The 16,625-nt window shown below is 42.3% G+C and overlaps 1 protein-coding gene across 1 annotated transcript in view; it reads right to left on the bottom strand.

The window, feature by feature from the left end:
* Window positions 1-2,325: 2,325 nt before the first annotated feature.
* Window positions 2,326-16,625, bottom strand: part of LOC135482601 (uncharacterized) — a 29,502-nt gene continuing 15,202 nt past the window's right edge. Inside the window, exons 29-54 of the mRNA XM_064762780.1 lie at window positions 16,410-16,594; window positions 16,070-16,168; window positions 14,851-15,667; window positions 14,274-14,468; window positions 13,841-14,006; window positions 13,478-13,545; window positions 12,959-13,206; window positions 12,402-12,598; window positions 12,005-12,086; window positions 11,591-11,737; window positions 11,266-11,430; window positions 10,689-10,882; window positions 10,166-10,310; window positions 9,774-9,891; window positions 9,263-9,458; window positions 8,644-8,878; window positions 8,133-8,299; window positions 7,730-7,838; window positions 7,302-7,484; window positions 6,758-6,934; window positions 6,349-6,475; window positions 5,839-6,143; window positions 5,316-5,492; window positions 4,913-5,016; window positions 4,319-4,515; window positions 2,326-4,091 (exon numbers count right to left, since the gene is read on the bottom strand). Coding sequence (XP_064618850.1) covers window positions 3,613-4,091; window positions 4,319-4,515; window positions 4,913-5,016; window positions 5,316-5,492; window positions 5,839-6,143; window positions 6,349-6,475; window positions 6,758-6,934; window positions 7,302-7,484; window positions 7,730-7,838; window positions 8,133-8,299; window positions 8,644-8,878; window positions 9,263-9,458; window positions 9,774-9,891; window positions 10,166-10,310; window positions 10,689-10,882; window positions 11,266-11,430; window positions 11,591-11,737; window positions 12,005-12,086; window positions 12,402-12,598; window positions 12,959-13,206; window positions 13,478-13,545; window positions 13,841-14,006; window positions 14,274-14,468; window positions 14,851-15,667; window positions 16,070-16,168; window positions 16,410-16,594 — 5,282 coding nt within the window. The 3' untranslated portion in view covers window positions 2,326-3,612. The remainder of the gene's footprint in view (window positions 4,092-4,318; window positions 4,516-4,912; window positions 5,017-5,315; window positions 5,493-5,838; window positions 6,144-6,348; window positions 6,476-6,757; window positions 6,935-7,301; window positions 7,485-7,729; window positions 7,839-8,132; window positions 8,300-8,643; window positions 8,879-9,262; window positions 9,459-9,773; window positions 9,892-10,165; window positions 10,311-10,688; window positions 10,883-11,265; window positions 11,431-11,590; window positions 11,738-12,004; window positions 12,087-12,401; window positions 12,599-12,958; window positions 13,207-13,477; window positions 13,546-13,840; window positions 14,007-14,273; window positions 14,469-14,850; window positions 15,668-16,069; window positions 16,169-16,409; window positions 16,595-16,625) is intronic.

Here is a 16,625-nt window from a genome sequence, read left to right as displayed (position 1 = left end):
TGAGGTTGTTCTTCAAAGACATGCTAGAGAGGAGTCTTAACTTGTCCTAGGGAGACACGGGAACATGGTGTCTGAGGTTGTTCTTCAAAGACATGCCAGGGAGGAGTCTTAACTTGTCCTAGGGAGACACGGGAACATGGTGTCTGAGGTTGTTCTTCAAAGACAAGCTAGGGAGGAATCTCAACTTGTCATAGGGAGACACGGGAACATGGTGTCTCAGGTTGTTTTTCAAAGACATGCTAGGGAGGAGTCTTAACTTGTCCTAGGGAGACACGGGAACATGGTGTCTGAGGTTGTTCTTCAAAGACATGCTAGGGAGGAGTCTTAACTTGTCCTAGGGAGACACGGGAACATGGTGTCTGAGGTTGTTCTTCAAAGACATGCTAGAGAGGAGTCTTAACTGGTCCTAGGGAGACACGGGAACATGGTGTCTCAGGTTGTTTTTCAAAGACATGCTAGGGAGGAGTCTTAACTTGTCCTAGGGAGACACGGGAACATGGTGTCTCAGGTTGTTCTTCAAAGACATGCTAGGGAGGAGTCTCAACTTGTCCTAGGGAGACACGGGAACATGGTGTCTGAGGTTGTTCTTCAAAGACATGCTAGGGAGGAGTCTTAACTTGTCCTAGGGAGACACGGGAACATGGTGTCTCAGGTTGTTCTTCAAAGACATGCTAGGGAGGAGTCTTAACTTGTCATAGGGAGACACGGGAACATGGTGTCTCAGGTTGTTCTTCAAAGACATGCTAGGGAGGAGTCTTAACTTGTCCTAGGGAGACACGGGAACATGGTGTCTGAGGTTGTTCTTCAAAGACATGCTAGGGAGGAGTCTTAACTTGTCCTAGGGAGACACGGGAACATGGTGTCTCAGGTTGTTCTTCAAAGACAAGCTAGGGAGGAGTCTTAACTTGTCCTAGGGAGACACGGGAACATGGTGTCTGAGGTTGTTCTTCAAAGACATGCTAGAGAGGAGTCTTAACTTGTCCTAGGGAGACACGGGAACATGGTGTCTCAGGTTGTTTTTCAAAGACATGCTAGGGAGGAGTCTTAACTTGTCCTAGGGAGACACGGGAACATGGTGTCTCAGGCTGTTCTTCAAAGACATGCTAGGGAGGAGTCTTAACTTGTCCTAGGGAGACACGGGAACATGGTGTCTCAGGTGGTTCTTCAAAGACATGCTAGGGAGGAGTCTTAACTTGTCCTAGGGAGACACAGGAACATGGTGTTTCAGGTTGTTCTTCAAAGACAAGCTAGGGAGGAGTCTCAACTTGACCTAGGAAGACATGCGAACATGGTGTTTCAGGTTGTTCTTCAAAGACAAGCTAGGGAGGAGTCTCAACTTGTCCTAGGGAGATACGGGAACATGGTGTTTCAGGTTGTTCTTCAAAGACAAGCTAGGGAGGAGTCTCAACTTGTCCTAGGGAGACACGGGAATATGGTGTCTGAGGTTGTTCTTCAAAGACATGCTAGGGGGGAGTCTTAACTTGTCCTAGGGAGACACGGGAACATGGTGTCTCAGGTTGTTCTTCAAAGACATGCTAGGGAGGAGTCTTAACTTGTCCTAGGGAGACACGGGAACATGGTGTCTCAGGTTGTTCTTCAAAGACATGCTAGGGAGGAGTCTTAACTTGTCCTAGGGAGACACGGGAACATGGTGTCTCAGGTTGTTCTTCAAAGACATGCTAGGGAGGAGTCTTAACTTGTCCTAGGGAGACACGGGAACATGGTGTCTCAGGTTGTTCTTCAAAGACATGCTAGGGAGGAGTCTTAACTTGTCCTAGGGAGACACGGGAACATGGTGTCTCAGGTTGTTCTTCAAAGACATGCTAGGGAGGAGTCTTAACTTGTCCTAGGGAGACACGGGAACATGGTGTTTCAGGTTGTTCTTCAAAGACATGCTAGGGAGGAGTCTTAACTTGTCCTAGGAAGACATGCGAACATGGTGTTTCAGGTTGTTCTTCAAAGACAAGCTAGGGAGGAGTCTCAACTTGTCCTAGGGAGACACGGGAACATGGTGTCTCAGGTTGTTTTTGAAGACATGGAAGGGTGGAATTTTGGCTTGTACTAGGAAGACATGCGAACATGGTATCTCAGGTTGTTCTTTGAAGACATGGAAGGGTGGAATTTTGACTTGTCCCAGGAAGACATGGGCACATGGAGTTTCAGGTTTTCCTTTCGAAGACATGCTATGTTGGAGTCTTAGATTGTCCTTGGAAGACATGCCTTTATAGACATGCCGGGAGGTCATTTACAGTCTGTGTTCATAATCCAACTGTACCAGATTACAACTCAGAATCCAAGACAGAAAAAATTCAGCAACTCGTAAAGTATCAATTTAGGCCCTATAACTTAATTATTGCAAAAAAGAAATTATAACAATATTATTGCAGTTTTCACATAGAGCCAAAGAGTGTTTCAACAACTTCTTTGATACAAATTAAACAGGATGTACATCGATGAATAAATCCATTACGAACAAACAACAACAAGAGGCCAAATGGCCTGGCGCCCAGCTGAAACACTTAATGCAGACCCGTTTATCTTTGCAAACTTAATATCTCTTGTAGGCCCCTAGTATGACATAAACATACTTCTCTACAAAAGCTACATTTTTATCACAGAACAAACTACTAAAAAGATATATGAAATATATGAACTACAAAAATAAGTGTACTTTCAAATAATTTGACATTAAGGAAATTTGTAAATGGACGGAGAAAACTGGATCGCATTCTTCGGGTAGTTATCACAAAAGTGACCAAAATTTCGCTAAGGTGGATAAACAGGTATCACAGTTACATGATTTCAGCAATGCTAGTAGGCAGAGCATTGCTTACTGTTGCGAGACAGTGTTACATCATCAAAACACTGACTTCAGTAGAAAAATACACGCATCTAGTTTTTTCATTGCTGGTGAGATAGATATGTACCAAAACAACTTGTAACTGTCTGGCACTCACGCCACAGAGAAATGTGACATCAATAATCTGTATAAAAATATAATCTTGGCAACAAATAAAGAAATATCTACTGCAAATACCAAAATATATCGTAAATAGTGTAAAACATGATATCTATCATAAATATCTCACTAAAAACCTTAAGCATTTTGATATTGCATGTACATGTACATAAACGAATGTTTCTTTTGTCCTGGTCAAGTAATACAAGTAAGAATACACTGTGATGACCTAATTAAAGCCAGTTGAGAGGTGACTGTCAAAATACCTTTTTTACCTGGAAAAGGCCTTTTGTGTAACAGGCGCACATCAACTGGCTTAATTACGTCAACACAGTATCCCAATTATACTGCTGGAGAGAATCACAATGACTTACGCTGATTTTCTCAAACATCTGATGTGTTCTGGATCAGGCTAGGTTTTTCTATTGATCAGCTCTGCTCACAAGCCAGTTGTAACTCACCTTCAGCCTACAAAGCCAAACTGGGTTCAAGAGCACAAGTATACTCCTTAGTTTTCTGAATGGTGACATCAAACAGTGTATGTAATACCAACAAGCTTGTATACTTTGCTAGTGCAGAAAGTTCTGCTGGCCTCATATATAGTCAAATACCATTGCATATTCTACAGTCTTTGAAATCACAGTCTAAGATCTTTACAAAATTACACAAGCCTTGCTCCCCTTCTGATAATTTGCAGCTTTGACTGACGCTTGAGCAGCATAACCCGCAGCCTTGAACTTACTCCTGGCATGAAACTCTGGCCGCTCTTTCCCCTCGGCTTTGATCTCAGTACTACTGCTTGGAACCGGATGTTCCGTTTTCGTTACCGACCGAATCGAGGCACTACTTCCCATTGCTGCAGCTTTTAAATCTGTTTCTTTTCGCTTTCTTTCTGTTTTTCCTTGCAGGGATGTCCTACTCCCTTTGACCGACTCCCCAGGCTTCTTACTCCCTGTGGCCGACTCCTCCTTTTTCCCCTCGATGCCCAATGTCGTTTTACCCTGTAGTGGCACCCCACTCCCCGTCGTGGCTGTGCCCTGTTGAAGCTTGTCCGTCACCTCTGGTTGTGTGTCTCGTTTTTCTGTTTCTCCTTTCCCCTCAGTGGATTTGTCTGGACTAAGGTAAGTCACATCTGGAAGCAAACAGACAGAACTTGGAAATCTTGAAACTGATATCTCATAATCGACACTAAAACTTTCACAAAAATTTCAATAAAAGAATTTCGGTTGCTTTGGGTTCGGTTGATTTTAAGATTTTGAACCAAAAGGTGTTGTTCACAAATAGGACTAAAATATATCCTCTTCATATCTTTTCAGCATTGTATTTAGAATGCATGACCGATGATGGAGGTGTCCTTACCCTTGGGAAGATACTTCTCAGCTAGCTGCTCCCAGTCCTTTAGAGGCCTCATGTGATTGAGCATGTAATTTTCCATTGCGGCGCTATGGTCTGCAGGTACAGATATTGGGGCAGCAGTATCTGTGAGGACGGTCATGCGTGACTTGTCGTGCTGGGAATTGCACATCCAGAACACCTTGCCTGAGGTCGTCAGACATCTGGGAGAAGAATAAACATGAAACGTTATCATAATAAATACACCATGGAAACTGACCAGTATGGTGTCCAGTCATCTCCAAGAGTGTAACTTCCCCTAAGAATTTCATAGATTCATGAGAACTCTGAAATCTTATACCTTTTCTGCTATGGTGCAACTCATTCCCACTTCACCAAAAAACACACAAAATGATAGTCACCTTTCAAAGAATGGGATCTTCTTCTTAGCATACAATTTACTTGAATGGCTATACAAAAACTGGGCCAACCAAGAATGGGGTTAGTCTAATATAGTCTTCAATCATTTCTGCTACAGTATCATCAAATGGCTGGCTCATATAAAGAGTAACTTAGTGACTTTGGCAAGGTCAAAAGGGTAAAAAACATACGAATAGATACCTTGCGAGATTATTTGCCGATTTCCCGTGATCAGCTTTTCCGGCATCTCTTCTCAACGTCTGAAAGGCAGCTTTGAAGTCCGAACTGGTGTGGCTCATAGTTGTCTGAAAATATCAATAATGCATTTCATTACTTAAATGACCACTGATATCACTAAGGCCATTTTAACCAAGCTCTTCACTGCCATTTTAACCAAGCTCTTCACTGCCATTTTAACCAAGCTCTTCACTGCCATTTTAACCAAGCTCTTCACTGCCAACTCACCTTCCACTGCACGGTAATAGTTACCATCATTTAATTGCCCCCCCCCCCCCCAAAAAAAATCTAACTAAACCTGACTAAACTATCACACTTTTCTGATTTCAATCCCGACTTGAATTGACCAACATTTCGTAAAACTCACCTCTTCAAGCCATTTAATGAATGCCTCCCCCTGCTCACCCCCAATACAGTTGAGCTGTATTTTCGAGCTATGCTTGATAACTGCCAGGATCCTAGCAAGATATGGCGCATAATGGGTGAGCTGTGACTCGCCAAAATGGGATGAGACTGGTATGGGGTCTCCAACCAGATGCCAGCCCTGAATAGAAGATAGAAATAAGACTTAAAAAAGACGAAGTCCTGATCACTTTTGATGCCAGCTTTGTTCAACACCACTGCCAAACGCGAGCTCATCCATCATTTCAAGCGAGACCAGCAACAACGATGATACTGAAGTTACACTTTGTCCAATGCGACCGCTCTTAACCGAGATGGAGTCTATTATGCAGAGGAATTTAACTAGATAAAGAGAGTACTGTCATTCTCTTACAGCAAATTCCTACTCTGTAACCAGAGCACTGCACTAAGGAGAACTAAGATTAGTAACTGCCAGTCCCAAGGATGTTCTCTATGATATCAAAACCTCGCCTCTGCTGAATTCTTACCTGCTCATTTTCACACAGAATCTTATAGCAGAACTTCCTCCTCAGGAATGTCAGTATTTGAGCAACACTGCTCAGATTCCTTCGAGTCAGCTGGCGGCGTTTTCTCTGTTTTTTCTGCGAACGGGAACTAGACGACGTATCGTCCTTATCATGATCACGCGAATGGTCAATATCACGGTCGCTCAATCTGTCAATGGATGCGTTACTTCCAAACACTTCATCCTTTATCCTTGGCTTGGCGGTAGGTTTGGCTACCTCAATGAGTTTAGCAGTTTCTTCAACTTTCTCGCCCGACGCTGGTTTTTCTGGAAAGCAGAACTCGCTTGTTATACACTTGAAAGTGTAAATGATCACAAGGTCTAGTACAGGCTGTCACTTGACAGATTTGACAGGCATTTTCTATGTAATTGAGCTCATGTAATCAGGGGACCTCTCCTGTATTCAGCACACATCATTTTAAAGAATGTCGCAAATAAAAGACCTAATAGATCGATTCTACTTATTCTTTACCTTCTTCAACTTCCTCTGGTTCAGCGAAGTCCACAATCACAAGCCGTGGGAAAGGGTGGAGCTCAAATATGTCCGCATATGTTGAGATCTGCCGCAGGAATTTTCTCTGTGCAAGCTCAAATAGCTCCTGGAAATGAGAAGGTCATTAGAGATACAATACTAACAGACAGACCGCTGAACAGTTGAGTTCATGCTGAGAGTATAGAGAGATACAGCCTGAACAGAGCACTGCAGTACTATATTGTGCTATAAACAGCAGATAAGGTAAAATGGTACAATTATAACCTGGTATAATGGCAGTCCTTTGACTGGATCAATGAAGTTGACACCATACAGTGAAGGGATCCCTAAACGAAAAATGACGCGGATGTGAAATGTTTTAGAAGAAGCGTTTTCTTCCCAAGTTTACCTGATATGAAGCCTTTTTCTCATCATCATTTTCAGCATCCTTTTTCTTCTTCGTCTCCCGGCCGTCAACAGCCTTTGGCTTGACGTACGTCTTGACAATCTGCAACAGCTTTTCGTGACCAGTTTTCGTGGGCTCTTGGAAGTTGATCTGGTCATAGTCGAGAGACAGCATGCCAACCTGTTAAAATAACACTCGAGGTTACGACAACCATCTACTTGATATTTGACACAATGAAAATATATTTGTAACAAGTCAGACAGTGGATTAAGGGGTTCTTTGAATTAAGTAGGTTTTGTGCGCTAGTTCTTTCTATTTGGCTATTCACATGCAGTACTCACTTATACATTGAAGGGCGAGTCTACTTTTCTTAAGCATTCTACGCACTGCTCAGCAAGCAATGTGACCTCACATCTTTCAATGTTTCTTACGAGGGTTAGTGGGAAATATGAATGTCTCGCCATCAGGGGAAGTTGTAAATGACAATGGAGATTAACACAATTTCTCCAGTTGTGCGTAGTCAGTTAAAATATAAGAGTGTGCTTACCTCGGTGGCCCTCCATTGCTGCCCTGTACCAACAACGGCAACAATGATGGGTAGGTTGAGGGCCCTGGCAGCGAATCTGAACTCCATCTGACAGCTGAGTGAACTGGCGTACTCGTTCGAGACACACGCCACGATGACTTGCGAATCTCGCAGACCTTCAGCGATGTCCTCAAATAATCCACCCTGAAGAAAAGACAAATTGTGAAATCAGCTAGACTTCAATCCAAGCCCTCATCAACAAAAAGGAGTCATCCTTGTACTTCCAATAAATGTTACCTGAATCTACATCACATGCATCATCTTGAATATCAAACTTTATTTCTGAAGTTACTCGATAAATCTCTTTCAAAGGTCTCCTCAGAAATCATAAGTTACGACAACCTTTTCATTGATACATCCGTTCTAGGTTTCCAGGTCACATAACTCACATGGACTGATCCTGCTCTTTCAATATCAAGCCATGAATTGATGCCATTATTCTGGAGGTAGTCCTTCAGTTCTCTTGGATCACCAAATCCAACAGCCCCTGGAACTGACCTGAAAATTAAGTTTGTAAAGATAACTTTATTTCAGTGTTTTGATAAACCTGTACATTCATTTTCATAGTAAAAATAAAAGGGACACAATTTATTTACAAAACTGGGGCAAATCTAGAATCATTCAGAGGGGAGGGGGTTGTGTGAAAATATCATTATCATGAATTAGTATAATTATCTGCCGGATTTTAATCTGCTTGACCTTCTGTTTCTTGAATCACGGCTAAAGGTTGTTGAAACAGAAAGTCATTATTGTTGTCTACCATCCACAAAATCTAACCATAATCTTACTTACTCTAGGCCAAGCTTGATAGCCCTTTGCGAGTTCTTCCAACAGTAACTGAAGAAACAAGGCGGATTGTCCTGCTTTTTGGCGGAAGCGGACAGGCGATCTGACAAAGTCTTCAACAGCTCTCTTGTCTTCTCTTCATTGTGTTCAACTCTCTGCATGTTGATGTATATCTAAGAAGAAAGAACTTTTTGCTCTAATGACAAATGGCGTTAAAGGTAGTCTTCCGTTTGGTTGAATTTGTAATCGGTCTTGCTGGGAATCAAGCCAAATATATCAGAGTGAAAGGTAGGACAGTTCTAAACTAGATGAAATACCAAAGTCTGATTTATGCCCTAGCACAAGAACAGTCAAAGAGAATTCCTTGACCTTGTTATTCAATTGAAAAGACAGTCCACTATTTTGCCACAACAGCCTGGTTCTTGCAATCACATCACAACTATTAGATAAAGGCGAAGAATCCACTTGGACAGTTGAAGTATCTCAACTCTCCAACTTGGTAAAAGAATCTGCTCACCTCATCTGATATGAGCATCCCGAGAGCACTCTCTTTCCAAGTGTGCACGCCCCGTTGCCCGACCAGCACAATGACCATGGGCTTCCTTAGAACAGTCCGGGCAAACTTGAACGAGTTGCAACAGTCTGGATCCTTTGTGTAGTTGTTGGAGATCATACACAGGAAAATCTTGGCGTCTCTCAAAGCCAGCATCCTTTCTTCTAGGACATCCTTTTCAGTGTTTTCTTCGAACCAGCTGAAAGTTTGTTTAACATCATTTTGTAAAACAAAGATCGGGCAAGAAAATAACCAACATAACTGCACATCACCTCAATACTGGGTTATATCAAAGTTTGGACAAATATTGATGCAACCACTGCCCCAGATAGGAAGGCAGTTCATCCTATAAAGTTACCAAGTCAATCCATCAATGTCACATTCATGCATGTTCTTGGTCACTTTTGTCATCAAGATTGTCAACAGTTTGGCAGATTTAATCTTTGCACTGGATCAATTTTACAATCAGACCAGTATGTTTAAAGATTTTTCTGTCAATTTGAAAGATAAGTTTCATAACGAACAAACTTTTTTCATATACTACTGAACGTAGAATTTTTATCAAAAACTTAGCGACAATTACCATTTGTAACCTGCAGCCACTAAACTGTTCCTGACATCTCTTGGGTCCACCATTTTTCCATCACTGTTTGGAAGGTCTTCAGAACAATAGGAGATGAAGATATCAGCACTGAGATCCAATCTGAGGTCGGTCAAACTCTGAACTGTATTCTTTAGGTGTAGGTCATAGTCCTGGCTGTCATCTGGGGGACATATACCTGAAATGATTGATAACAGTTTGAAACGTCAAGTTCTTGATAATACTAAAGTACTTTGATTGGGAAGTGAGGTGCTGTGACATAATTATCTTAAAACATTTCTGATGTGGATTGTCATCCTATGATACTGTTCCCAAATACCTCATTCTTTTGTTCCTTCCCTGGTTGAAGCAGCTTGAGGAAACACTGATGAGTTAGCTAGGTGATATCACTAAGAGGGATGTGGCACAATTAAAGCCCAAATCATTACATCCACAGAGTTAAGAATCTGACGTCATCGTTGACAGAAATTTAAGAAGGTATCATCAATCTTACCGTTCAGGTCTGTCAGAGAGATTATATGGAAGTTCTTGACACACTGTAAGAAGGGTGTTTTCAGACCTGTGGCCCTCCTGATTGTTGATCCCTTGAACATGTAAGGGTCACGCGCCATCTGCAAAAGAGCACGAACAGATTGACCAATGACAGCACTACAGTTAATAGCAGTTGCAAAGAGTTTTGGCATCACACAATCTTTTGGAGACATTAACTGCTTCAAAGTCAACATCTAACTCGAACGTAGCACAGAAGGGATTTAAAATAAAGACCTCTCAGCCAAGAACCTGGCAGTACGACCACTATGACACTGAGTCCATAATCCTGCATACTGCTAAGGGATTCTGTCTCAATATCACGGCAATTATTTTCATTTTGTAATCCATACTCACATTCATGCACTCTCCACAAGGCACCCTGAAATCATACTGAACCCCCTGGAATGACTCCTGAATGAGCGTCTCGAACACTTCATGGATCATGAAGAGGATGTTCTCAGGACGTGGACCATGGCACTTCAGTAGTAGTTTGTTGTCCCTGCAAAATGATGCACCAACAAATTCAAAGTAAATCGAGTTCAAATAACCTGTTAGATATGATGGACCTTCAGTTTACAGACAAAGGGTTTACAATTCAGTTGCAGAGCACCAAGTGTTCAGGAGATAAGACACTTCCACGAAATACTCCGGGTAACCAAACTTGGAACTGCAACATGCCCGATTCAATCACGATGTAGCTTCCCTACAAAGTTTTGGGGGTTTTCTCAGCAGATTTGATCTCCTTCAGCACACACATCTTTAACCGTGGACATTTGCAGGGATGATAAATGGCAAGTGAGATCTACACTGCCCTCATGCTGTACCAGTAAAAAGGACTAATAAAAAAAGCTATGAAAAAGCAATCAATTTCTCTCACCTGGTCTGCATGATCAAAGCCACGTGACCGTTCTTCTTCAAGACGGAGCCTCTCTTCCAGATGAAAGAGCTATCTGAGTACTCGTACAGTCGCACTTGGCCACGATTGAACAGGCCAACAGGAAGGTACTCAAACTTGTACTCCATCTTGGTTTCACGTCTGCCCTTCTTTCTGTCAATGCTTGGCCATGATATCTGAATAAAAAAACCATTTCACATGAACAAGTCTAAGTACGTTATTACAAACAGAGCTATTCCTCAATTTCATCCTTATTTCACAGATCAGGACTTAAATCTGACTACAGTACGATACCTGATGATAACATGTATATGTTATAACCACAGACAATAATAAACTAGTCAGAAGTAGGCCTAAACCTTAAGCTGGCTGTATATACACACAACAAGTTCCTCATTTATTCAGCCCCAGGGTGGAGGTCTTAATCTTTCCTAGCAGTGAGTCATGTGCAGAAAACCTTGCAGACTATTAGGATCATGCTAAACTTGTCACCATGGACATCTCATTCCAAGATACAAGACCTCACGAAATGCAGTTCCAAAGATATCCAAATACACACCTCTGGTTCGGTCTCAGGCAAAAGGCAGGGCACCAGGTTTAAGGCCTTCTCTGGCAGGGGAAAGGTCAGGTCAAACTTTTCCGTAAGTCTGAGTAGCCATTCATGGTATTCTTCTGGAAAGTCTTTCCATACTTTGGCAATGTCTGAATGTTTGAACTTTCCCTCCTTCAAAAAGAAGATAAACAAAATAAAGCTGATGCTTGAATGTATAATTTGCTATCGCCAGAAACTAGGAAAACATGACACATACATGTTCATGTATTTAACCTTTTCACAGTAAAGTTTTCTTTAAGACCAGACAATCGCAAGTTTCAGTGGGCCCTACCTTGATTGGTGAATCCTTCACTGAGACAACACAGGCCATGACGTCCACAATCCACTGGGGATTGACCACCACCTTGTCACGGAGGAATTGATTATCGAAGTGCTGGACGGTGCCCAGGTCATGGAGGAAACGCACAGCTTGGCTTGTCTGAAACAACAATTTCATATCAAGATATGTTCAATACCTTTCCAGGACATCCATTTTGGTTATGTTCTCAGCAATTTCTAACAAAAAAAAAGCTTGGGTGTAGTCATAATGGGCTAGTGGCCTCTTATGATTGAGAGGATTCAGGTTTGACTCTCTGTCAAGTGATTTTCCCAGGCATTGATAGGAATTTGCATTTGTCTCCACGCTCTGTTATCTGTTGCAACATCGAGCCTAATGTCTTGAAACATTGATGTGTAATCATCTTACCTCTAGACTGTCAAATATGCCACTATCAGTTGCAATCGTTTCCACATCTGAGTAGCTCACAACATCAGACTTGGTACGGTGGCTGAATCATGAAATTAAAAACATGAGTATTATTCAAAGCAAAAAGAGTTTCTCAGTAATTATGGTGATGAATTCTGGTCTTTCTACTTTACATCCTTCCTACAAGAATATAGTATGGTCTATAGAACTAAGAAGCTCAGAGTCAAGACTTCAAACAAAGCATATAGTTCCTCCAAGGAGGGTATGAAGAGTTATCTGTGCTCCACCAGAAATGGAGGAACAGGTTGGTTTTCATTCCGAGATTTCATCAGCCCAGGAATATCACACAGACGCAATCTCTCTGAATTCTATGAATTCTGTGAAAAGCGCATATTACCTAAGTATTTTTTCCTCAAATCTGAGCCAGACCTCTGGTATTTTCTCTCCCATGTACTTCTGTTGGATGGAAACAGAGAAGAGTTTCTGCTGGAGCTCACGCACGCCCTGCCCCGACCAAGTGCTGATGAAATGGAAGCCAACGATCTGGGGGTACCGCTTCTTCAGCTCGATTTGTGGGATAACGTAGTTGGACACCTGGTGAGGAAATGCGATTATGACGTGTTTGTGTTGGGTGAAAAATTGGATTTATAGCCTCGTGACCCTGTCCTGGCTAGGAAGGTGGCATTCGTCAAAGGCTCCTCATTTTTCTCACTTGAATCATTGTCGTCTGCTTGCCCAGCCACAGGCACCAGTTACAAGGAACCATGGCCTAACATCATATTCAAAGGCCTAATGAGGCACTTAATCCATGAGTTTGAGGCCTGCTGATAAGCTTATCTACACTGTTGGGTAATGCAGCCACACATGTCAAATTTACAAGTTACCACATTATATCAATTGACAAATTTCCACAAAATCAATAGAAAAGGTGATATTTTTATAAATCAAACGTACCTGATCCAAGTGTGTGCCCACAATGATGATAGGTGCTTGCGGCGAATGGACTGAGATTGAACTCAACCAGAAATCTAAGCCAGCGTGCTCGTAGCCAAGACGGATGTTCCACAACAAGAGGTAGACTGCTCTGTTGGACAGGAAGAACTGATGTGTGTTGTAGTAGACGGTCTGGCCGGCAAAGTCCCACACACTGAAGGTGACAGTGTCATTTTTCATTGTTAATGGCCAGGAGTGAATATCAATGCCTGTAGAAAAAGAGAGACTTTTTAGAGTCGTTGAAAAAGTACTTGCTCCTTTTTATTCACCAGTGAGGAACAAATGTCAACTTGCACCTCACATATGAAATACAGAGGATTTAATGAATAGATTTAATCAACACCTCGTAAACTTGGATTAGGGAAAATCTACACAAGTAATGGTTACGGCCATGTTCGAACAGCTACCATCTTCACATGGTGCGGGGTGATTTGAATAAACTTTGCTTGACCATAAACTTAAACTTGTAGGCCTACTCACCATCAGTGATTGCCTCACCAGACTCAATATGACATTTGTTCTCTCCACTCAACAAGGCTTTTACAAGGCTGAAATCAAGCAGAAAGCAGACGTTAACAAAAAACTCATTTACACAGCCAGGTTTTTCCTACAGATTAAGCTGCTTGACCGTGAGCCATGGAATCCCACAGTCTAGTGGCTGACAGGGTGATGCACTGCAGCTGGCTGTGCTGAGTACAAGGAGAATCAAGGTTTACTTGGGGATTGCAGGCTACATTGTTCAGGGATGCAATCAATTCAAGTGAAACTGTGACGTTATCTAAAATACATCAGCAACAAGAACAATCTGGAAAACTGTACCAGAAGATTATCAACTCATCTAACCTCGTTTTTCCGGCTCCACCAAGCCCAACGATCATCAATTTGGTCCTCTTACATGCCACAGAACCAGCAACCAGACGTCGCAAGTAGCCCATCAGAGCCATGAACCCTTTGGAACAGATCTCAGGTGGTGGGGTCTTCAGGGATGGGCAGTCATCAATTGCAAGCCCTGATATACAATAGGATAGAATTGTCAAAATGATCAAACGTATATCTTCATAGAACAACATTTATGACAATCGGTGATATAAATAAAGGCCAGCAAAAGCTTTTATTTCAATTTTGTACAGAAAGGCCAAATGTAAATGTACATGGAGTTTTAGATAAAAGCATTTGCTAGTCTTTATTCATATCACCAAATATCACGGAAAGTGGTAACTGTCCATACACTAGGAAGTCATGTGACCGGTACCCCAAATCATCTAACTTTACTCACTTTCCAGGGGTAGATTTCCAACGGCACCAGGCAGTAGAGTCAAGTAAGGGTTGTCGTTCAGGAGCAGGGTTTTTAACTTGGTCAGCCTGCTGATATCTTCAGGGACAAAGACGACACCCTGGTAGGATAGGTCGAGGTATGTCAGGTTCTCAAGTTCAAAGATCTCAGGCGGGAAGCCTCCTGCACGGTCTTCAACTGAAATATGTAACGTGGAGAGATGCAATGATAAGAAATTGAGAAACTTTCCTAAAGGAACCTTCAATAAATTGGCAGTAGAGTATACTCTGTGTTTGCTGCCGAAATTTAATGGTTGAAATATTTTATGCATTGTTCGAAGAATCATAACAGCAATGCAGCTTCATCAATCAGTGTTTATTTCGGTGTCATGCCTGAGAAGTTTTCACTGCTGAAATGTGCAGTGTTGGGATGTTTAGTGAACTACTGGTTTGCCTCAAAACTGCTGTAACACTTTTGCTCTTAGCGAAAATTGCACCAGTCAATGAGATGTAAACTGGACATACAAAGTAGAGATGAACATATTAAAATCAGCAGTTCGCCATATGATAGTAATACATACCAGGTTGGTAATCTCCATGAAAGCCAAATCTGGTGAAAACTCGGAACAGCTCCGCATTCAGTTTCCCTGCTTCCTTCTCATCAATGACAGAGACAAATTTGTCAAATCTTGGCACAATATCGGCGAGAACCTGTTGATTCTCGTCATTAATGCTCCGCAGGTATTCCCTAAACGCCTGCTCTGTGATAAAGTGACCCGGTTTGACATCTAACCACGGTATGCCGGCAAGCTCCAACCTCTCGAGCTTCTTCAGCTTAGTGATGGCCTTGGGTAGCCCACTTAACACTGCGCCCTTCAGGGACAGGTGGAGGAGGTTCGACAAGTTCTTGAGACTTTCCGACAATGTTGCCAGGTGAAGGTTATCGGCGATCAGGGTCTCGAGGGACACTAACTCAAAAACAACATCGGGGATCGCCGTAATATTGGTCATGCTTATATCAAGGTGCAGCAGACGGCCCTTCAGTTGCTTCATATCCGTCGGCAGCGTCGTGAGATTCGTCCCGGAAAATTCCAACTTTGTCAAGTGAGCGCACTTGTCCAGCCCTTGGGGAAGCTCACGCAGATGAGATTTATTCGCACTGAATTCTTCCAAGCCTTGTAAATCATTGAAAAAATCTTGCGGCAAGTGCTCAATTGATGGATTGCACTCGACTGTCTTGAGGAATTTGATGTATGGCTTCAGTTTCGGTGAGTTCTCCAGCTGGGATGGGTCGTAGGACATCTGCAGAATGTGAGCTGGACACATGGTTGCATCGCCACTCCAATCCAGATGCTTTTCTTTGTGTTCAATGAACTCGTGTACTAGCTTCTCACTTGCCTGAAAGGGATGAAATACAGACTGTTAAAGGGGGACTATAGGCAGGAGCAGAGGGGCTTATTTGGCCATCTTTAGGTGACTGATATAAGGGGCCCTAGGTCATGCCAGATTCAGCACTATGTGAGTGACCCCTATTGACGACTTTGTGTTACTTTATCTTGCCTGCCTAGCTGCTGCCTATATTGTCCCTTTAAAGCCTTACTGTTTCAACAATTAACATCAGACGTTTAGAAAATTAAGAGCATGCCTCAGCAGAAATATGTAACCAGCCATAGCATCACTGAAAATAGTGCTATCAGACTGACGTAGTCTTTGAATCAAAACAACATATTCAGAACATACCAAAATTAAAGACATATGTGATGTCATTAATTATGAACATGAAATGCTGAATGTTCTTACCATGAGGTTTTCTCCACGGTTGGCCAACTTGCAATCCACAAAGTAGATCATTAGGACTGACGTCACTGACTGGAGTAGTTCATTGAAGTAGTACACAACCTTGTGAGGGGGATGAAAGAAGACTGTCAATTACTGTACCCTTGACACTGCAGAGACCTAACAATAGTAACAGTTGTTGCAGAGTGTCTTAGGACAGAAATATTCATTGCAGTGCTTCACAGGCTAACATAGTCTCTAGCACAAGATAGTTCACACACATTTCTTGACAAAACTTGAAATATCAAAAGTCCTCCAATGGTGAGAACTCAAACGAAATTTACTCTGATCAGCCTGCTCTTACCTGTTCATCCCTGAGATTGAAATCCTTGTGCATCCTCAGCATCTTGTCATAACCAGGAAGCTCCATCCTCGAGCCCAGCCCAAGGAACGTCTGAGTGGCTATCATTGTCTCAACATAGGTTCGGTGAACCTTGCGCAAGCTCAGACCTTTGGTATTTATCAAGTGGATGTTGGATTTTTCCTGGCCTAAAACAGACAAATTAGTAGAGTGTCTCTG

This window comes from Lineus longissimus, chromosome 2, assembly GCF_910592395.1.
Source record: "Lineus longissimus chromosome 2, tnLinLong1.2, whole genome shotgun sequence".
NCBI lineage: Eukaryota > Metazoa > Nemertea > Pilidiophora > Heteronemertea > Lineidae > Lineus > Lineus longissimus.
This window is presented reverse-complemented; position numbering and strand designations above follow the sequence as displayed.